Genomic DNA, 22,889 nt, shown 5'->3' on the forward strand with positions numbered 1-22,889 from the left:
CGGTATTTTATGTGACAGCATATTATTACAAATAATTTAACATTTTATTTTATTGTTGGTAAGTCAACTAGCACCCTATATACACGGTTTTGAGCTTTTTCAAGTACCTTCACACGTTAAAAACATGTTCATAAGGAAATGATCGTATATAGTATGCATAGAGCATTGAAGTGGCCTAGTTAAAGTTAAATTTTGGCCAAATTATAGTAGTTAAGTTGCTTAAAAATCTTCTACACCAAACTCAATAAATGTACAGTATATTTGGCCTTTTCCTTTTTCACGGACCAAATTTGACCAAACCAAATGACTAGCCAAATAATTTTCCTCCACAAAAAATTACTGAATTTTGCTTATAATAATGAATCATGTCACAACAATTGATTGATTTTACTTCTAATAAATATATCATTACCTTTCAAATATATTATTCTTGGATCCACATACGCCGTTTCCGAACAACCATTACTATCAATTTCTAGACTTTAGATTCTTCTTTAACTCAAAAGGAATTACATCCCCAGTTCTTTCACCTTTCTTTGACCCACTTGGTCTCTATATAATTGCACCTCTCTCGTCAACATTAATCACCCATACAAAGAAGATGAGTTCTTCCAAGGCCTTACAAGCTGGATCTTCTTTCTCGCTTTGTTCCTCTTCTTCTTCTTCCATCCGTCCATGGACTCATGATGTATTCTTGAGTTTTAGAGGTGATGATGTTCGCCAAAAATTTATTTCTCATCTATACGCTGCTTTGCATAAAAGGGGAATCAACACTTACATAGACAACAATCTCGAAAAAGGAGAGGAAATTTCACCAGAACTTCTCAAAGCAATTGATGGATCAATGATTTTTATCGTTGTACTTTCTAAGAACTATTCTGATTCCAGTTGGTGTTTAGATGAGTTATTGAAGATCCTTGAGTGTAAGGAAACGGTAGAACAAATTGTTTTACCCCTATTTTACGATGTAGATCCATCAGATGTACGACATCAAAATGAGAGTTTTGGAGAAGCATTCACTAGAGTTGAATACAAGTTCAAGGCTGACAAAGTAAAGCTTACAGAGTGGAAGGCAGCTTTAGAAAAAGTAGCCAATTTTTCTGGATTCGAATTAGGGAAAGGTATTTTTATAAAAATATATCATATATAAATATATATATATATATATATATTATATATGTTTATATATGATGTTCAAGAGAAGTTTATGGAGAAAATTTAGACAAATCTAAGATCTAAGAGTTTACAAATTGTTGAAGATACGGTGCCATGAAAAACTAATTTATATTTATCAGTCTTTTCGGCATTGAATTTTATGCATACTATACTTAAATTAGAAATATTGTCTTACTGAGGGATTTAATATGGTAATACCATGTGATTAATTTCATATGAAGTTTATAGGAGAAAGATAATAGAAGAACTCGCAAAAATACAAATTGAAATCTTTTCAAAATTAAGGGAGGGACAAATTCAAGAATGGAACAAAAAAGTAGTTAAAATGTTTAATGATTCATATAAAGAATGAAAAATGTAAGTCGAAGAAGAGCACAAGGAAGAAGAAAGGTTATCTTTGACATGGTAATCTACTACTATCATTTTGTAATGGAGAGAAAAAGAAAAAACCATATTGTTACTAAATCATCTTTATGTGTGTATTTATGTGAAAATCTTAACTCTTCAAATTTCTTTTGTTTTTTATATTGATAGGAATGAATCAAAGTTTATTCAGGATATCATTAAATGGGTGGACTCAAAAGAGGTAAATCGTACATTTCTTAAGGTTGCTGAGTATCCAGTTAGAATAGAATCTCATGTACGAGACATTTATCAGCATTTAAGTATGGAAAGAAATGATATTGTCTGCATGGTTGGGATATTCAGAACTGGTGGAATTGGTAAGACAACTGGTGGAATTGGAATAAACCGGTTAACAAAGGCTAATTTGAAGTATCGCAGTGGAAATAAACAAAAGAAAATAATAACAATTACACACAAACACCAAGATTTAAGTGGTACAACTCAATGTGAGCCTATGTCTACTGGTAGGGTCAGTATAATGGATTTCACTATTAACAAAGATGGAGTACAGAATATTTAATATAAAACTTCTTCTCAAAGAAGTTAACTCTCGTACGCTCTCAACTCTCAAATATCACTACCACTCAAATAACGATTGAAGACAAAAAATGAAAACGTCGTTTCATATTTATAGTAAATGGCGTGGATCCTAATCTGAGAACATTCTTTCAAGTGAGCATCAAGCAGTGCTCTAGCAAACAATAGGGTTTGGCACCCAGCTCGAGCTGAATGTCGGGTGTTGAGTGAAGTCTCTGATTGACATCCCGCTCAAGCTGACTGTCAAGCAGGTGTCGAGCAAAATCTTTGTTTCCTCGATATTGGTATCCCGCTCAAATTGTTTGGATGCACTCCGCTCGAGTTGAAGAAACACTACTCGAGCGAACATACTGTAGAGGCACTTTTTCAACTAGATTCAAGTCACCTCTCAACAAATCTCCACCGTGGCTTGAACTCTACCAAGCCTTACACAAAATCCTCTGATCATAGATTCGACCCCCTCCACCAAATCCCCTAAGGGAATCACAAATCCCAAACACCAATCAAGTCCAAACATAGTTTGAACTTGTATGCCGCAACTAGCTTAGTCATCATATCTGTTGGATTCTCAGTAGTAGTAATTTTCTAAATCTCTACAATACCATCTGTAACAATATTTCTGAGAAAATGATACCTGACATCAATGTGTTTCATTCTCTCATGATACATTTGATTTTTGGTCAAATGTATTGCACTTTGACTGTCACAAAATACTGAAATCCCATCCTGTTGTATTCCCAAGTCACTTATTAGTCCCTTCAACCAAATGGCCTCCCTAACTGCCTTAGTTGCTGCCATGTACTCTACTTCTGTAGTTGATAAAGCAACAATGGATTATAGTGTTGCTTTCCAACTAATAGCAGACCCACACAAAGTGAAAACATAACCTGTCAATGATCTTCTTTTATCCAAGTCCCCAGCATAATTAGAATCAACATACCCAATAACTCTGGAACTTAAATCAACATCTCTATCAAATATTAAGCCAAAGTCTGAAGTCCCTTTCAAATACTTAAGTATCCATTTCACAGCCTGCCAGTGAGTCATACCTGGATTAGCCATGTACTTGCTTACGACACTTATTGCCCATCGCATACATAATGTTGCCAACTGCACTGGAATAAGGAACACCTGTCATGAACCGTTCCAACTCGTCTGTCTGAGGAGATAGGGAACCCCTGTAGAAAACTGAACCCTACACTATTTTCCAAATACGCAAAGTTCACAAAATTCAAGCTTTTGTATCTTCGGGTCACATAACAAACTTGCTTACTTAGAATAGATATCCCATTTTCACTCATATGTCTCAAATGCATATGCCGCAAACGTGTGATATCTGAGTCTATATTATCTGAAACAGATACTACAGTTCCACCTATCACCGTCTTATCTCCTCTCGTTACAACCATAGCTCCACCTTCACCGGTGTACTTAAAACTCAAAGAATCCAGAGTGCCCAAAGAAATAAGATTCTTTTTCAAATCTGGGATATGTCAGACGTTAGACAATGTCCTGATAATCCCATCAAACATCTTTGTCCTAACTGAACCAATACCAGCAACTTTACAAGCCATATCATTCCCTAACAAAACGAAACCACCGTTGACTGACTCATAATTAATGAACCAATCCTTCCTAGGACACATGTGAAATGTAAAAGTTGAGTCCATGACCCACTTGTCGTTGAAGCCACTTCTGGAGTCACTAATTACAAAGACAATATTTGAGCCATTAGACTTTTCATCAGCATTGCTAACAGCATTAGAGGAATTAGTATCTTACTCTTTGTTTTTCAATTTATTACACTTATTCTTGTAATGGCCAAACTTATGACAGTAATAACATTTAACATTTTCCTTGTTCAACTTTGACTATAAACTACCTTTGGACTTACATCCACTGTTTCGAATCTTGTACCGTACCGGTCGGTACGGCCGATATTCTTCGTACCGGCCGTTTGGCCATACAGGTACCATATCCGTTTCGTATCGGCCAGTACCAGCCTCAATTTTAGCTTGTACCAGCCTATATTTCGGCTTGTACCAGCCGATATTTCGGGCTTTGTTTCATTTTTATTTTTTTTCATTTTTTCAAACCACAACCTTATTTTTTAACCCCCAATTCAGACTAGACTATTTATAATTTATATATATATATATATATGTATTTATATATAATTTATTCATATATCGACTATCTCGAAACGGTACTGGTACCGGTACCGAAATATTTCGTTCCAATGCCTTGACCTGTATAGTGTCCAGTACGGTATTCAAAACATTGCTTACCCCTCTTCTTCTATGAACCCCTATCACTGGATCTACCCCTGCTAGAGGAACCCTTAACAAACAAACCACTGGCTTGTTCATCAGTGCCCTTTACATTCAACTTATTTCTCAATTTCTTAGAATTCAAAGCAGATTTCACATTTGCCAAAAAATAGTGTTTCTACCATATCACATGGAATTCACAAAATTTTCAAATTACATGGGCAATGAACACAAAACAATTAATGCTTGATGTTCTTCTTCAAGCTTAATGTCAATATTCCTCTGATCCATAATAATTTTATTAAATTCATCTAAATGTTCAGAAATATGAGTACCTTCCTTCATTTTTAAAGTGTATAACTGTTGCTTTAAATACAAACAATTGGTGAGAGATTTTTTCATATACAAACTCTCAAGTGCCTTCCAAAGACTAATAGCAGTCTCCTCATCAACAACCTCCCTTAATACACCATCTGATAATGACAAAAGAATAGTATTATATATCTTTTCCTCTTCTTCTTTTGAAGGTGTAGGAGAATCATCATACACCTCTTCTAGTACCTTTGACAAGCCCTATTGTCGTAGTAAAGCCTCCATCTCGATGCGCCATAAACTGAAACTGTTCTGACCGTCAAATTTCTCTACTTCAAACCTCACCATAGCCATCCCTCCAGATCTCGCACAGAGCCACGCTCTGTGTAACACCCCGTATTTTAGTGTATTTTTATTGAAGGATTATTTTTATTTATTCAAAAATTTATTCTCTTATTTTAAAATTGTTGGATTTTTAGTGAGTCTATTTTATGCTTTTTAAATTTGTGAAAATTATATTTTGAAATGCTTTCTTATTATTAATTATTGTTATACGTTTAAAATCTCTTTATCCTAAATTAATTACTGTGGGATTTAATTATTTTAATTTCACTTTTGTGGCGCCACCAATCCCCCTTATATAAATACACGGGGATCGAGATGCCCGAATGGTGACAACACGGTCACACATCCCAACGAAGTGCCAGTGTGTGTACATGCAACAGTGTACAACAAAAATAACGCAGCGGATAGTCTTATAAGTCAACTAAGTACCAGAAATTTAAATACAAGTATCCAAAATAATTTATCTTTAAAAATTTATATAGTCATCCCAAATATATTACAAAAGATAAATATATAAAAGACTAGGATAATAATATCGATACACGAGAGCAATCCCAGATCGCTCTCCCCATGGAGCCAAAACCTAAGACTCATCATCCTCATCTGCATCAAAAGCTGCGATACCATAAAACGGTACCGCAGGTAAGTATAACCCAAAATAACAACGTAATATAAATGCATTAAATGCGACCAACATGCATGCATAAAAAGAATATACATTTCTCTCACAAACATCGTTTTCCCTGAAAACGATTAATTTCAACACACGCCAAAATCTCATTCGGCCCAAATTATCCGTAAAATACTTTTCCAGAAAATGGTTTACGCAGAATCCAACCATTTATCGGACACTGTAGGCGGGACTCACAGGCGGGACTCTACCACCATCCCTACTTACCACCATCCCTACCGCGTGCACCGTAGGTGGGAATCACAGGCGGGACACAACCACCATCCCTGCTTACCACCATCCCTACCGCGTGCACCGTAGGCGGGAATCACAAGCGGGACTCTACCACCGTCCCTGCTTACCACCATCCCTGCAGTTCCTTTCCACACAACGGATACATAACAGAGCACTGTAGGTGGGAATCACAGGCGGGACTCTACCACCGTCCCTGCTTACCACCATCCCTACTGCATGCACCGTAGGTGGGAATCACAGGCAGGACACAACCACCATCTATGTTTACCACCATCCCTACTGCATGCACCGTAGGCGGGAATCGCAGGCGGGACTCTACCACCGTCCCTGCTTACCATCATCCCTACAGTCTCTTTCCCTTTTTTCTCAAATCAATCAATCCAAACAAATCCAATTTCTCACACATGAAATCATAACTTTTCCAAATCACACATGCACATGAATGCAATACACGAAAACTCAATTTTCTTTACAAACATGATCATGCATGAAATATTGATATGTACATGCACCAACACTAATCCATAACAATCAACAACCAATAACCAATTCAATCAAGCAACCAAACAACTCCAATCACAATTCCATCCGACCTCCGAACTCCTTGGACTCAGTCCGGCATGTCAAACAAATACAGTGTAATATGTTAGTGCAAAAATACATTTAAATTACGAAAGTTCTTTGGAGAAATACGTACAATGCAATATTGTAATTTCCGAAGGATCACGGGTGCGCACGAAGTGGAAAAATAGCCGTCGAACAGTGTAAAATACACTGTGGCCGTGGGTCACAGATACCCACTTTTCAACGGTGACAAATGAAGACCCAAATTTGATGGAGTAGGGCCTAGTGAGGTCGGTGAAGCCAATGGTGGTGGTGGTTTGCCGTGGGTGGCGGCGCAAGGGGTGGTTTTAGGCCAAAGATGCACAAATCGGAAATGGACTTGGTGGGGCTTCACCGGTGACGGATCGGAGCTGGGGTTGGGTCCATTGGGTAGCTGGGAGGTCGGGGATGAAGTGGTGAAGAGATGGTGGCCGGTGGTGGCGCGACGGCGGTGGCGCGAGCACAAGGAACGCCGCGGCTTCAAGGGACTCGTGGGGGCTACCGGCGGCGAGTTAGGGGCTGAGATTGGTGGGGGTTGATGACCGGCGAGAGGGGAAGCTGTGGTGGTGGGCGGTGCCGGTCACGGGCGGCTCACGGCGGTGGGCTAGGTGGAGAATGGTGGCACGGCGAGAGAGAGGTTGAGAGAGAAAATCGCGCTGGAAGAGAGAGGGAGAGGAGAGAAAAAGAAAAGAAAAAGAAAAGAAAAGAAAAGAAAAGAAAAGGGAAAAAGATAAATGGAGGGAAAAAAAATGAGGTCCAGTCCTGACATCTTGGGTCACAAAATGATCCAACGGCAACGATTTTAAAACAACAAATCAGTTAAAATAATTTAAACGTAATGATACAATGAAAATAAAATAATTAAATCCGCAATCAATTAATTTAAAAGAAGAACAATTTAAATGTACAACAATAAATAAATATTAAGAAAACATAACAATTTAATTCTCACAATTTAAAGATCATAAAAATAACTCATTTAAAATATCCGATAATTTTAAAACAAGAGAATAAATTTTTGAATAAATAATAATAAATCCTTCAATAAAAATATACTAAAATACTGGGTGTTACAACTTTACCATTACGTTTAAATTATTTTATTTAACTTGTGGTTTTGAAATCGTTTCCGTTGGATCATTTTTGTGACCCAAGTTATGAGGATTGGACCTCATTTCTTTCCCTACATTTTTTCTTTTCCTCTTTTCTTTCTCTTTTCTTTTTCTTTTCTTCTTCTTTTCTTTTCTTTTTCTTTTCTTCTCCTTCCTTACCTCCCGCGCGACCCAGCCCCCTCCCCTCTATAACACCCCGTATTTTAGTGTATTTTTAATGAAATAATTATTTTTATTGATTCAAAATTTATTCTCTTGTTTTATAATTATTAAATTTTATTTGGGTTATTCTTAGGATTTTTAGTTTACAAAAAATTATTTTTTTGAGTGCTTCTTTAAAATTAAGTATTGTTGTGTTAAATTTCTTCTCGAATTAAATTAATTTATTATCGGGTTAAATTATTTATTTTAATTATAACCATTGTGTTTGAAATACTTTATTTCATTAGCTGTTTTAAAATCGTTTCCGTTTGATCATTTTTATGACCCAAGATGTGAGGATTGGATCTCATTTCTTTCCCTACATTTTTCCTTTTTCTTTTTTCTTTTTTTTTTCTCTTTTCTTTTCTTCCTTTTTCTTTTTCTTTTTTTTTCTCTTTTCTTTTCTTCATTTTTCTTTTTCTTCTTCTCTTTTCTTTTTCTTTTTGTGGCACCCCCGACCCCCTTTAAATAAAACACGGGGATCGAGACGCTCGGATGGTGACAACACGGTCACACATCCCAACGAAGTGCCAGTGTGTGTACATGCAACGGTGTACAACAAAAATAACGCAGCGGATAGTCAACTAAGTACCAGAATTTAAGTCCAATGTAAACATCAATAGAGGTTTAAATAATAGTTATACAGTCATCCCAAAATTAAAATACATTGCATTAAAAATAAAGTAGTTAAGCGAGTGATCCCAGATCACTCGTCGGGCGGAGCCGTCTCCTCAGGCTCGCCCTCATCCTCCTCTGCATCAAAATCTGCGTTACCAAACATGGTACCGCAGGTAAGTACAAACCAAACAGTCCTCAGGAATAAAATGCATTTAAGACAACCAACATGCATGCATATGATAAAATATGCAATATTCTCAAAAACGTCATTTTCCCCGAAAATGAATAATTCCAACGCACGCCAAAATCCCAGTTGGCCAAAATACCCGTAAAACATTTTCCCAGAAAATGGTTTACACAAAATCCAACACACGTTGTTTTCCCAGAAAATAGTCCATTTTTAGTGTATGCACCATGAGCTCCCCTATGGATCATCCGCACACTCTGACTTCGTAGCGATGCCCACTTACGCGCCCAACACGTTCGTGGGTACATCCACTACACAACGAGCGATGCCCAGTTCCGCGCCCAGCGCGTACGTGGCCAAGCATCCTCTAGTCCCCACCAGCAGAAGGACCACGGAGTCGGCACGAGACCCTCTCGTTCGATCCCATTGTCGCCCAGCGACAATCCAGGGGACGTCACTCAGTATATTACGTTCCCGAGTGACCAGAGGAGCTCCACCGAGATAATACCCCATCTCGGCTTGGGGTCCGTGATACACACGCACCCAAAAATATTCTCGCATAAAATCATGACCTTTCAAATCACGCATGAGCATGAATGCAATACACGAAAACCCAGTTTTCTTTATAAACATGATTATGCATGAAATAATGATATGAATATGCACCAACACTGATCTAACATCCATCAATGAACAATCCCAACAAATCCAACCAACCCATCAACAACCAATATCCAATTCAACCAAATCAACCAAACAACTCCAATCACAAATCCATCCGACCCTCGAACTCCTCGGACTCAGTCCGGCATGCTAAATAAATGCAGTGAAATGGGTTAGTGCAAAAATACATAAAATTCACGAGAAATCTTTGGAAAATACTTACAGCGCTATAAAATAATTTTCCAAGGATCACGGGTGCGCTTGAAGTGGAAAAATAGCTGTCGAATAGTGTAAAATATACTGTGGCTGTGGGTCACAGATCCCCACTTTTCAACGGTGACAAATGAAGACCCCAATTTGATGGAGTAGGGCCTAGGGAGGTCGGTGAAGCCAATGGTGGTGGTGGTTTGCCGTGGGTGGTGGTGCAAGGGGTGGTTTTAGGCCAAAAATGTCCAAAACGAAAATGGAGTTGGATATGCTTCACCGGTGAAAGATCGGAGCTGGGGTTGGGTCCAATGGGTTGCTAAGAGGTCGAGGATGAAGTGGTGAGAAGATGGTGGCCGGAGGTGGCGCGACGGTGGCGCTGGAGCGAATGGTGGCTGCGGCTTTGAAGGGCTGGTGGTGGTTAACGGCGGCACGGATGGAGGTGGAAATGGAGGGGTGGCGTCGCCGGCGGCAGGGGAAGACGGTGGGATGGGCGGTGTCGACCACCGCCGGCTCACGGCGGCGCTGGGTGGGGGACGAAAAATGGACGGAAGAGACGAGAGAGAGATCGCGCGCGGGAAGGAAGACCAGCAGGAAAAAAAAGAAAAAAAAAAAAGAAAAAAAAGAAAAGAAGAAAAGAAAAAGAAAAGGAAAAGAAAAATAGAGGGAAAAGAAATGAGGTCCAATCCTCATAACTTGGGTCACGAAAATGATCCAACGGAAACGATTTTAAAACAGCTAGTGAAATAAAATATTTCAAACACAGTGGTTAACATGAAATTAAATAATTAAACCCAATAATAAGTTAATTTAATTCGAGAAGAAATTTAAACACATAAAAATAATTAATTTAAAGAAAGCACTTCAAGAATAATTTTCGTAAACTAAAAATCATAAAAATAACCCAATTAAAAATCCAATAATTTTCAAATAAGAAAATAAAATTTTGAATCCATAAAAATAATTATTTCAGTAAAAATACACTAAAATACGGGGTGTTACACTTTTTCTTCTTCTTTCCCTTCCCTCCCGCACGATCTCTCTCTCTCTCTCTCTCTCTCTCTCTCTCTCTCTCTCTCTCTCTCTCTCTCTTTTTCTGTCTGTTGCTCATCACCGCCGTGAGCCGGCAGTGGCCGTCACCGCCCAGTCCGTTCGCCTCCCCTGCCGTTGGCGACCTCACCCCACCAACTTCACCTCCATTCGCGCCGCCGTTAACCACCAGCAGCCCTTCAAAGCTGTGGCGTCACCTTCGCTCCAGCGCCGCCGTCGCGCCACCTTTGGCCACCATCTTCTCACCACTTCATCCTTGACCCCTTAGCTACCCAATGGACCCAACCCCAGCTATGATCCGCCACCGGTGAAGCTCCACCATCCACATTTCCATTTTGGGTATTTTTAGCCTTAAACCACCCCTTGTGCCGCCACCCACGGCCAACCACCACCACCACTAGCTTCACCGACCTCCCTAGACCCTACCCTATCAATCTTGGGTCTTCGTTTGCCTCCGTTTGAAGGTGGGTATTTGTGACCCACGGCCATAGTGTATTTTACACTGTTATGTTGCTCATACGTCACTTCTTGCAGCTTCGTGATCATTCGGAAATTGCTATATTGCACTGTAAGTAATTTCCAAATAACTCTTGTGATTTAAATGTATTTTTGCACTAACACTTTACACTGCATTGGATTATTAACTGTTTTTGCTGGACTGAGTCCGAGGAGTACGGGGGTCGGATGGATTGATGATTGGAGTTGTTTGTGTGATTGATTGGATTGTGTTGACCTTGTTGATTGTTGGATATTGTTGTCGTGTTGTGTTCATTGCAATTGCACGCATCTTCATATTTGTAACTGAAAACTGGGTTTTCACATGATTGCATGCATGTTCATGTGTTTATTTGAAAACGGGGTTTTCATGTGAGAAATGATTTGAATATGCTTGAAATGTTTGGATTGACTGGTTTGAGAAAAAGGGAAAGAGACAGTAGGGATGGTGGTAAGCAGGGACGGTGGTAGAGTCCCGCGTGGGATTCCCGCCTACGGTGCACGCGGTAGGGATGGTGGTAAGCAGGGATGGTGGTTGTGTCCCGCCTACGGTGCACGCGGTAGGGATGGTGGTATAGTCCCGCCTGTGAGTCCCGCCTACAGTGTCCGATAAATGGTTGGGTTTTGTGTAAATCATTTTCTGGGAAAATGTTTTACGGATATTTTGGGCCTAATGGGATTTTGGCGTGTGTTGGAAATAATCATTTTTAGGAAAAATGATGTTTTGAGAGAAATGCATATTTCTTCATATGCATGCAGGTTGGTCGCATTTAATGCATTTTTATTACGTGGTTATTTGGGTTATACTAACATGCGGTACCGTTTTATGGTATCGCAAATTTTGATGCAGATGAGGATGATGAGTCTTAGGCTTTGGCTCCATTGGAAGAGTGATCTGGGATTGCTCTCGTGCATCGAGATTTATTATCCTACTCTTTTATGTATTTACCTTTTGTAATATATTTGGGATGACTGTATAACTTTTTAAAGATAAATTATTTTGGATACCTGTATTTAAATTTCTGGTACTTAGTTAACTTATTATATTATCCGTTGCGACTTTTGTCGTGCACTTTTGTATGTTGCACACACTTGGGCACATTTTGTTGGGATGCGTGACCCATGTTGTCACCATCCTGACGTTTCGATCCTCGTATTTTTATATAAGGGGGGTTGGGGGTGCTACAGGTGGTATCAGAGCAGTTCGGCTCTGGGTAAAACCACGTGTCCCTTAGAATAATACCAGAAAATATATTTTTCTTATTTTGAAATAATTTTTTTTTAAATGTGGTAAGTTAAATTATTTATTTTTGAAATAAGTGTGATATATTATGGGGCTATTGTTATTTATTGTATGTTAATCAATGTTATTTAATTCTATTTTATTTTATTGTATTTTTGGTGTTGCCTTGGGTCTTGTTTGATTATCCGGGGATTAAGCGAGGTTAAGGATTGTTCTGGACAAGAAAATGGTGAGACCAAGGAGGCCAACTGATGTGCCCGAGGATGACCTACCAAGGGGTGATGGAAATTACGCCATGGCCAGGGTGTTAAATAGGATGACGGAGTTCCTCCAACAGAATTTTCGGCCACAGCAAGGAGAACAGTACAGGGTGATGCAGGCCGGGTGCACCTATGAGCGCTTCTTAGCGCATAGGACCCCTACCTTTACTGGTGAAGAGGATCCATTACGGGCTAGAAGGTGGATTCAAGATCTGGAAATAACGTTTGAAGTCTATGGATGCACTGAGGCCCAGATCGTATTATATGGAAGCTATATGCTGCAAGGTGAAGCGCCAAATTGGTGGGAGACTAAGCAGTCACTCTTAGAAATGGAGTTGGGATCCTTGGCTGCTGTGTCTTGGCAGTGTTTTAAGAAAGAATTTGATGACCGATTCTTCCCTGTTTCGGTGAGACGACAAAAGGCTCGGAAGTTCAATAATTTGGTTCAAGGAGACATGACTGTCGAGCAGTATGCATGGAAATTTATGGAGCTTGGACGGTTCGCTCCTCACCTCATTGCTACTGAAGAGATGCGGGCTGAACGTTTCCAAGAAGGGTTGCTCCCTCAAATCCGCAGACAGGTCGCGTGCCTGGAAATCCAGAACTTTCAGAGGTTGGTCAATGTGGCCTCTATTGCTGAGCGAGAGCAAGGTGCTGTGGTAGGCTCCCCTTCGGGTAAGAAACGACTTAACGTTAATGGTGAAGGGAGCAGCTCTGGGTCGCCACAGAAGTTTGTGCAAAGGACTGGGGCCCGAGTGCAGGCAGCCTCCGGCATACGTATGGGGGGCCGAGCTCCAGTTTGTGGCAGATGTAACAGAGCTCACGAGGGTGAGTGCCGTCAGGGTAGGAACCAATGTTTTGAGTGCGGCCAAACGGGACACTTTTATCGTGAGTGCCCTGGTCGGATCCAAGGGAATCAGGGTGGTCATCAAGCTGGTAGAACTAATCAGAGACAAGTAGTTCAAGCTCGGATGTATGCGGTGACTCCTGGTAGTGCTGACGACGAGATTCCAGAGACTCAGGACGCTGGAGTTATGGCAGGTATGGGTCTAATCTTACCTTTTGTAATGGATGCCATGTGTGGTCTATTCTCGGGTTTTGAAAAGTTATACAAGCGGTACCCATGCTCGTTGGGTGTTAGAGGTCGTGTGATTTTATTAAGTGTGTTCTGGTTGCATCTGGTATCCTGTATTAGCGTGATGATTGGCTCTACAAATTTCGAGGACGAAATTTTTATTTAAGGGGGGGAGAATGTAACACCCCGTATTTTAGTGTATTTTTAATGAAGGAATTATTTTTATTAATTCAAAATTGATTCTCTTGTTTTATAATTTTTAAATTTTATTTGGGTTATTCTTAGGATTTTTAGTTTATGAAAAATTATTTGTTTTAGTGCTTCTTTAAAATTAAGTATTGTTGTGTTAAATTTCTTCTCGAATTAAATTAATTTATTATCGGATTAAATTATTTATTTTAATTATAACCATTGTGTTCGAAATATTTTATTTCACTAGCTGTTTTAAAATCGTTTCCGTTGGATCATTTTTGTGACCCAAGATGTGAGGATTGGACCTCATTTCTTTCCCTACATTTTTCCTTTTTCTTTTTTCTTTTTTTTTTTCTCTTTTCTTTTCTTCCCTTTTCTTTTTCTTCTTCTCTTTTCTTTTTCTTTTTCTTCTTCTTTCCCTTCCCTCCCTCGCGATCTCTCTCTCTCTCTCTCTCTCTCTCTCTCTCTCTCTCTCTCTCTCTCTCTCTCTCTTTTTCTGTCTGTTGCTCATCACCGCCGTGAGCCGGCAGTGGCCGTCACCGCCCAGTCCGTTCGCCTCCCCTGCCGTTGGCGACCTCACCCCACCAACTTCACCTCCATTCGCGCCGCCGTTAACCACCAGCAGCCCTTCAAAGCTGTGGCGTCACCTTCGCTCCAGCGCCGCCGTCGCGCCACCTTTGGCCACCATCTTCTCACCACTTCATCCTTGACCCCTTAGCTACCCAATGGACCCAACCCCAGCTATGATCCGCCACCGGTGAAGCTCCACCATCCACATTTCCATTTTGGGTATTTTTAGCCTTAAACCACCCCTTGTGCCGCCACCCACGGCCAACCACCACCACCACTAGCTTCACCGACCTCCCTAGACCCTACCCTATCAATCTTGGGTCTTCGTTTGCCTCCGTTTGAAGGTGGGTATTTGTGACCCACGGCCATAGTGTATTTTACACTGTTATGTTGCTCATACGTCACTTCTTGCAGCTTCGTGATCATTCGGAAATTGCTATATTGCACTGTAAGTAATTTCCAAATAACTCTTGTGATTTAAATGTATTTTTGCACTAACACTTTACACTGCATTGGATTATTAACTGTTTTTGCCGGACAGAGTCCGAGGAGTACGGGGGTCGGATGGATTGATGATTGGAGTTGTTTGTGTGATTGATTGGATTGTGTTTACCTTGTTGATTGTTGGATATTGTTGTTGTGCTGTGTTCATTGCAATTGCACGCATGTTCATGTTTGTAACTGAAAACTGGATTTTCGCATGATTGCATGCATGTTCATGTGTTTATTTGAAAATAGGGTTTTCATGTGAGAAATGATTTAAATATGCTTGAAATGTTTTGTAACGCCCCGACCCCAAGGGTTCGGAGAGTTAGCTCATATCACCTGATAATCAACTCCAATAATACTTTTAAATAAACCAGAGTCTCCATAACATATTAACCTATTTATTTAACACAAATATTCATGTTCCTACTTAAGGGCACATCCGTGGTGTGTCGTGGATATACATAAACTTTTTCCATAAAGACTAGAAATACTCATTACTCAACATACAAAAGTCACATAAAATATCAAAGCTACCAAAAGACCCTTAAAAAATTATTGTACCCTAAGGCACTTGGTCTTCTATGACCCACAAAACTTGCAGGTACCCCCTATTCCTGATTCTCGGCTGTTGCATCAAGATTATCTTAAACATGTTATAGAATTAGGGGTGAGTTATCAACAACTCAGTAAGCAGAGAACATATACTAGTATGTAAACATGGGCATTTACAGATTTCAAAATACAAAACAAAACAATTTTATTTTGTGAATGCGGTGTCATAACATATTATCAAGATTTCAGAGCGAAAGTTCAACAATATTCTTATTTAAAATTTCCTTGGCACAACATAACTGAAATCTCGTATCAGAACAGAATTCCATGTTTAACCCCCGTGGTAGGGTTGTGCTATCCCCGGTGGCCAAACCAGGCAGTATCATATAGTGAACTTCCCCTTTTTCAATCTCGGAGCCTTGAGTGTGCACACAGGAAAGAACACGTAAAAAGACCACTTTGTTTCCAAAGTGGGTGCACTCATATCATATCATATCATGGTGGTACCAACCATATCACGTGAACTAGTATCGTCATATCAGAACCAAATTCAGAACAGATATGTATGCCAAAGCTTTGTCATATCCATATCATACCAAAACACGTGGGAAACATATTTATAACGTTTCCATTTCATCATAAAAAAAAAAAAAAAAAAAAAACAGATTCAAATCATTTCATATCACATGCATAAAAGAATCTCAATGATACTACATTCGCTCTTTGTATATTTCATAAACATGTCAAATATTGCTCATGTCTACACCATGCAGGTTAGAAAATATTTGCTCTTTTTCGTACAGATTTCATGAGTGATGCAAATAAACGACTGAGGTTGATTTTTCTCAAGTTTTCATTTCATCACAAAATATGTAAAGTTTTCAGAAACTCAACCTCAGTCTCAATAGTTCGTATAAAACCTAGCATAGGAATCCCGCTTACCTGGACTTCTTAGCTTTTCGAAAATTTCCTCAACAATGCCGAACAAAATTAATCGTCACCTATAAGATAATTACATAAATTTCCAATCAATCTCATATTTCGATATTCAACCCTACAACTTCTAAATTAATCCATTTTTTTTCCCTCAAACTCAAACTTCTCATTATTCTAAAAAATACCCACATCACTTTCTGAACTCATCAATATCCCACTTCGACTAAACATTTAGTTCTAACTTATTTACGAAAGAGATCTTACTATAATTTATAATACAAAGTGACATAACTATAATAAATTCATTATAATTAGAAATTCATACTTTTGTTTAAATAATAATAAAACAAAGATATTCTTTTTAAAGGATAATTTAAAAGAATCTTTTAAAATATTCTTTTTAAGTGTTACTTATCAGTCTACTTACTAACTATTCCAATAAAATATTAGCCCTTTAAAAAAAATACCCATTTAACAAAATAAATCCATGCGTCTACGCCTAATTAAAACATACTTTACAACCCACGCAATTTACTCATGATTTCAAATCCGAAGTACATAACATAAACTTAATTAAGCTAACACCCTAAACACTAACCTTGGAGGCGTACTATAAGAGGACGGAAAATAAAAACAAAACGATATTATTTCCTATTATTAAGTTAACATAATTTACGTATACATCCGCACATATATATACATATATATATTTACACCAGAAAATTGATTACATCCGCATATATATATACATATATATATTTACACCAGAGAAATGGATTTACGTATACATCCGCATATATATATATATATGCATGTACATAGAAAAAAAAATATTTCACACAGTGCGGCGGAAGCACTTACGGAGAGGTGGGGGGAGCACGACGGCGTGGAGCTGGGGCTGGCTACGGCGGACGAGGGTGGCGCTTGGTCACTAGCTGCGAGAGCAAGAGAAAGAAATGAGAGAGAGAGACACACGGTGAGAGGATGAGGGAGAGACCGAAATGCAAGGACCACCACTGGAAGTGGTGCGAGCTCACCATGGGATGAGGCAGTGTGCGGCTGACCGGGGTGATGGAAGGTCCTCGCCGGTGGTTTCTGTGGGGGCATGGCACGGTGTAGCTCCCGATGGAGCGTGACTGCAGCGGCTTGGATGGTGGCTGAAATGCTCTGTTTTTTGATATCTAAAACAGGGGAAACCGAGACTTGCAATAGAGGTTACGACACGTTGGGCAGTTGCTTCGGGTGGCTGGGCAGTGGGCACGGTGATGATTTTCAGAGTGGCTGAAGAACATGAAGAGGTAGTAGCGGCACTGAAGTTTGGTCAAGGATGCTCAACACAAATATATATATGCTATAAGAAGTAAGGAAATAAAACCTAGAGGAAAAAGGGAGGAACGGACCTGGATGGAAATGGAAATGAGAACGTGAACTTAAACGACGTAAGGCTTGAACCCATGCGACAGTTTATGGAGCTGTGAACCACGTGCATGAGTGTTAGTGGCTAGGTCTCGCATGTTTGGATTGACTGGTTTGAGAAAAAGGGAAAGAGACTATATGGATGTTGGTAAGCAGGGACGGTGGTAGAGTCCCGCCTGTGATTCCCGCCTGCGGTGCACGTGGTAGGGATGGTGGTAAGCAGGGATGGTAGTTGTGTCGCGCTTGTGATTCCCGCCTACGGTGCACACGGTAGGGATGGTGGTATAGTCCCGCCTATGAGTCCCGCCTACAGTGTCCGATAAATGGTTGGGTTTTGTGTAAATCATTTTTTGGGAAAATGTGTTTCAGATATTTTGGGCCTAATGGGATTTTGGCGTGTGTTGGAAATAATCATTTTCGGGAAAAATGATGTTTTGAGAGAAATGCATATTTCTTCATATGCATGCATGTTGGTCGCATTTAATGCATTTTTATTACGTGGTTATTTGGGTTATACTTACCTGTGGTACCGTTTTATGGTATCGCAGATTTTGAGGCAGATGAAGATGATGAGTCTTAGGCTTTGGCTCCATTGGAAGAGCGATCTGGGATTGCTTTCGTGCATCGAGATTTATTATCCTACTCTTTTATGTATTTACCTTTTGTAATATATTTGGGATGACTGTATAACTTTTTAAAGATAAATTATTTTGGATACCTGTATTTAAATTTCAGGTACTTAGTTAACTTATTATATTATCCGCTGCGAATTTTATCGTGCATTTTTGTATGTTGCACGCACTTGAGCACATTTCGTTGGGATGCGTAACCCATGTTGTCACCATCCTGGCGTCTCAATCCCCGTGTTTTTGTATAAGGGGGGTTGGGGGCGCCACACCCTCTCCCTCCGTCCGTTCCTTCGTCAGCCCCTAGCACTGCAGTGCGCCGGCGGTGGTCAACACCGCCCAGCCCAGCCGCTCCCCCACCCACCGGTGACCTTCCCCCACCAATCTCAGCCTCCCATGCGCCATCGTTAGCCTCCACGCGCACCACCAAGCCACGACACCTCTTGTGCTCGCGCGCCGCTGTTGTAACACCCCGTATTTTAGTGTATTTTTACTGAAGGAATTATTTTTATGGATTCAAAAATTTATTCTCTTATTTTAAAATTATTGGATTTTTAATTGGATTATTTTTATGATTTTTAGTTAACGAAAATTATTTTTGAAGTGCTTTCTGTAAATTAATTATTGTTATGTGTTTAAATTTATTCTCGAATTAAATTAACTTATTATTGGGATTAATTATTTATTTTCATGTTAATCACTGCATTTGAAATATTTTATTTCACTAGCTGTTTTAAAATCGTTTCCGATGGATCATTTTTGTGACCCAAGTTATGAGGATTGGACCTCCTTTCTTTCCCTACATTTTTTCTTTTCCTCTTTCTTTTCCTTTTTCTTTTTCTTTCTTCTTTCTTTTCTTTTTCTTTTTTCTTCTTCTTTCTCCTTTCCTTCCCGCGCGCGACGTCTCTCTCTCTCCCCCCCCGTGCATTTTTTCATCCTCCTAGTCCACCGTCGTCGCGCCGCCATGTGTGACATCGCCCGGCCCACCGTCTTCCCCAGCCACTGACGAAGTCAACCCTCCAATCTCAGCCCCCCTTGTGCTGCCGTTAGCCACCACGAGCCTCTCCAAGCCGCGGCGTTCTTTGTGCTCGCGCGCCGCCGTCGCGCCACCTCCGACCACCATCTCTTCACCACATCATCCTTGACCTCTTGGCAACCCATTGGACCCAACCCCACCTCAGATCCGTCACCGGTGAAGCACATCCAACACCATTTTTGTTTTGGGTATTTTTGGCCTTAAAACACCTCTTGCGCCGCCGCCCACGGCCAACCACCACCACCACTAGCTTCACCGACAATCCTAGGCCCTACCCTATCAATCTCGGGTCTTTGTTTGCACCCGTTGAAAAGTGGGTATCTGTGACCCACGGCCACAGTGTATTTTACATTGTCCTGCAGCTGTTTTTCCACTTCTTGCGCATCCGTGATCCTCCAGAAATTATTATGTAGCGCTGTAAGTATTTTTCCAAAGAACTTTCGTAATTTAATGTATTTTTGCACTAATCATTTCACTGTATTTGTTTGACATGCCGGACCGAGTCCGAGGAGTTCGGGGTCAGATGGATTTGTGATTGGAGTTGTTTGGTTGGTTTGATTGAATTGGTTATTGGTTGTTCATGGTTATGGATCACTGTTGGTGCATGTACATATCATTATTTCATGCATGATCAAGTTTGTAAAGAAAACTGGGTTTTCGGGGAGGCCATCCGCATGTCTGGCCACGTGCGGATGGTCCCTAGGGGAGGCCATGGTGCATACGGAATTAATGAACTATTTTTTGGGCGTACGTGGCCAGACATCCTCTAGTCCCCGCCAGCAGAAGGACCACGGAGTCGGCACGAGACCATCTCTTCCGATCCCATTGTCGCCCGGCGACAATCCAGGGGACTTTACTCATTATATTCTACTCCCGAGTAACCAGAGGAGCTCCACCGAGATAATACCCCATCTCGGCTTAGGGTCGTGATACACACGCACCCAAAAAGATTCTCACATAAAATCATAACTTTCCAAATCACACATGAGCATGAATGCAATATATGAAAACCCAGTTTTCTTTACAAACATGATCATGCATGAAATAATGATATGTACATGCACCAACACTGATCCATAACCATCAACAACCAATAACCAATTCAATAAAACCAACCAAACAACTCCAATCACAAATCCATCCAACCCCCGAACTCCTCGGACTCGGTCCGGCATGTCAAACAAATACAGTGAAATGAGTTAGTGTAAAAATACATTAAATTACGAAAGTTCTTTGGAGAAATACTTACAGCGCTATATAATAATTTCTGTAGGATCACGGATGCGCAAGAAGTGGAAAAACAGCTGCAGGACAGTGTAAAATACACTGTGGCCGTGGGTCACAGATACCCACTTTTCAACGGGTGCAAACGAAGACCCGAGATTTATAGGGTAGGGCCTAGGGATGTCGATGAAGCTAGTGGTGGTGGTGGTTGGTCGTGGGTGGCGGCGCAAGAGGTGTTTTAAGGCCAAAAATACCCAAAACGAAAATGGAGTTGGATGTGTCTCACCGGTGATGGATCGGAGGTGGAGTTGGGTCCAATGGGTTGCCAAGAGGTCGAGGATGATGTGGTGAAGGGATGGTGGCCGGAGGTGGCGCGACGGCGGCGCGTGAGCACAAAGAACACCGCGGCTTGGAGAGGCTCGTGGTGGCTAACGACAGCACAAAGGGGGCTGAGATTGGAGGGTTGGCTTCGTTGGCGGCTGGGGAAGACGGTGGGCCGGGCGGTGTCGGGCACGGCGGCGCGACGGCGGTGGACTGGGCGAGAAGGAGAGGAGAAAGAAGAAGAAAAAAGAAAAAGAAAGAAGAAAGAAAAAGAAAAAGGAAAAGAAAGAGGAAAAGAAAAAATGTAGGGAAAGAAATGAGGTCCAATCCTCATAACTTGGGTCACAAAAATGATCCAACGGAAACGATTTTAAAACAGCTAGTGAAATAAAATATTTCAAACGCAGTGATTAACATGAAAATAAATAATTAATCCCAATAAAAAGTTAATTTAATTCGAGAAGAAATTTAAACACAACAATAATTAATTTAAAGAAAGCACTTCAAAAATAATTTTCGTAAACTAAAAATCATAAAAATAATCCAATTAAAAATCCAATAATTTTAAAATAAGAGAATAAATTTTTGAATCCATAAAAATAATTCCTTCAGTAAAAATACACTAAAATACGCGGTGTTACACTCTCCCCCTCTTAAATAAAATTTCGTCCTCGAAATTGGCAAGGTCAACATTAAGACTAAGACAGGAATAAGATTCAACTAAGAGCAGACTTAAGAACATACCGCCAAAATAGTCTGGTAAGGCCACTCTATAAGCAACAAGCCCAACCTTCTCTACGATCTGAAAATGGGTCAACATATCTTGGGTTAAGTTTTCCTTTCTTACCAAAGCGCTTAACGCCTTTCATACGATTTTGCGCTTCCGCCATTTTAGTCCTTATAAACTGAACTTGATCATTCATTTATTGAATTATCTCAGGCCCAAACAATTTGCTCTCGCCAACTTCATCCCGACACAAAGGCGATCTACACTTCCTTCCATACCAAGCTTCATATGGGGCCATCTGAATGGAGGAATGATAATTGTCATTATAAGCAAACTCAAATAGCAGTAGATGATTCTCCCAACTTCCATGAATTTCCATGACACAAGACTGCAACATAACCTCAAGAGCTTGAATAGTATGCACTGATTAACCGTTTGTTTGAGGGTGATACGCAGTACTAAACTTCAACTTAGTGCCTAAGGCTGCCTGCAAACTCTTCCAAAAATGGGACGTAATCCGCGGGTCCCGATCCAACACGATACTCTTGGGTACTCCATGCAAACGCATTATCTCCTTGCCATATAATCGAGTCAACTTATCCAAAGAGTCAGTATTATTAATGGGCAAGAAATGAGCACTCTTGATCAACCGATCAACGGTCACTCAGATTGAGTTCTTCCCACTAGGAGTCCTCGGCAAACCCACAACAAAATTCATAGAAATATCACCCCACTTCCACTCAGGAATAGGGAGAGGTTGAGGTCTACCTTGATACTCAGCCTTAACTTGACGGCACGTGGCACATTCCTCAATGAACATGGCATTATCCAACATACTCATTTTAGTCCCCCAATAACACATCACGACCAGTATTCCTAGAGTGACTGCTATCCAAACTCTCATTTCCTCGAGAACCTTAATACAACATCCAGTAAATTCCGATGATTAATAGCCCTTACAATACTATGTGCCAACCTCAATCAACTCCTATGCTACAACTTCTAACCCTCCATTGAATTCTATTTTTGGTAACCTAATAGCCACTTCCAAAGTTAACCATCAATAACAAATTGTATAACCAAATGATTAATCTCCAATTACAAGTATCTTCTCAAAAT

General features: G+C 40.3%; 2 protein-coding genes across 2 annotated transcripts; both read left to right on the forward strand.

Moving 5' to 3' along the window:
- Nucleotides 1-601: 601 nt before the first annotated feature.
- On the forward strand, nt 602-1,766 carry LOC108982796 (probable disease resistance protein RPP1). The gene is made up of 2 exons (XM_018954259.1): nt 602-1,121; nt 1,711-1,766. The coding sequence occupies exons 1-2, from the start codon at nt 602-604 to the stop codon at nt 1,764-1,766; spliced, it is 576 nt and encodes a 191-aa protein (XP_018809804.1).
- Nucleotides 1,767-12,572: 10,806 nt separating this feature from the next.
- Nucleotides 12,573-17,705, forward strand: LOC108982797. Its single transcript, XM_035690806.1, has 2 exons — nt 12,573-13,647; nt 17,611-17,705. Exons 1-2 carry the CDS (start codon nt 12,573-12,575, stop codon nt 17,703-17,705), a joined length of 1,170 nt encoding a protein of 389 aa, XP_035546699.1.
- Nucleotides 17,706-22,889: the final 5,184 nt, after the last annotated feature.

The sequence above is a fragment of the Juglans regia genome, chromosome 6 (genome assembly GCF_001411555.2).
Source record: "Juglans regia cultivar Chandler chromosome 6, Walnut 2.0, whole genome shotgun sequence".
Lineage (NCBI taxonomy): Eukaryota > Viridiplantae > Streptophyta > Magnoliopsida > Fagales > Juglandaceae > Juglans > Juglans regia.

What these genes read in the sequence shown, in the direction of transcription:
- LOC108982796 (XM_018954259.1), top strand. Translation starts at nt 602, where the DNA reads ATGAGTTCTTCCAAGGCCTTACAAGCTGGATCTTCTTTCTCGCTTTGT. An exon ending in TGGATTCGAATTAGGGAAAG is followed by an intron (nt 1,122 to 1,710) that starts GTATTTTTATAA and finishes TTATATTGATAG; the next exon opens with GAATGAATCAAAGTTTATTC.
- LOC108982797 (XM_035690806.1), top strand. Translation starts at nt 12,573, where the DNA reads ATGGTGAGACCAAGGAGGCCAACTGATGTGCCCGAGGATGACCTACCA. An exon ending in GGACGCTGGAGTTATGGCAG is followed by an intron (nt 13,648 to 17,610) that starts GTATGGGTCTAA and finishes TATCTAAAACAG; the next exon opens with GGGAAACCGAGACTTGCAAT.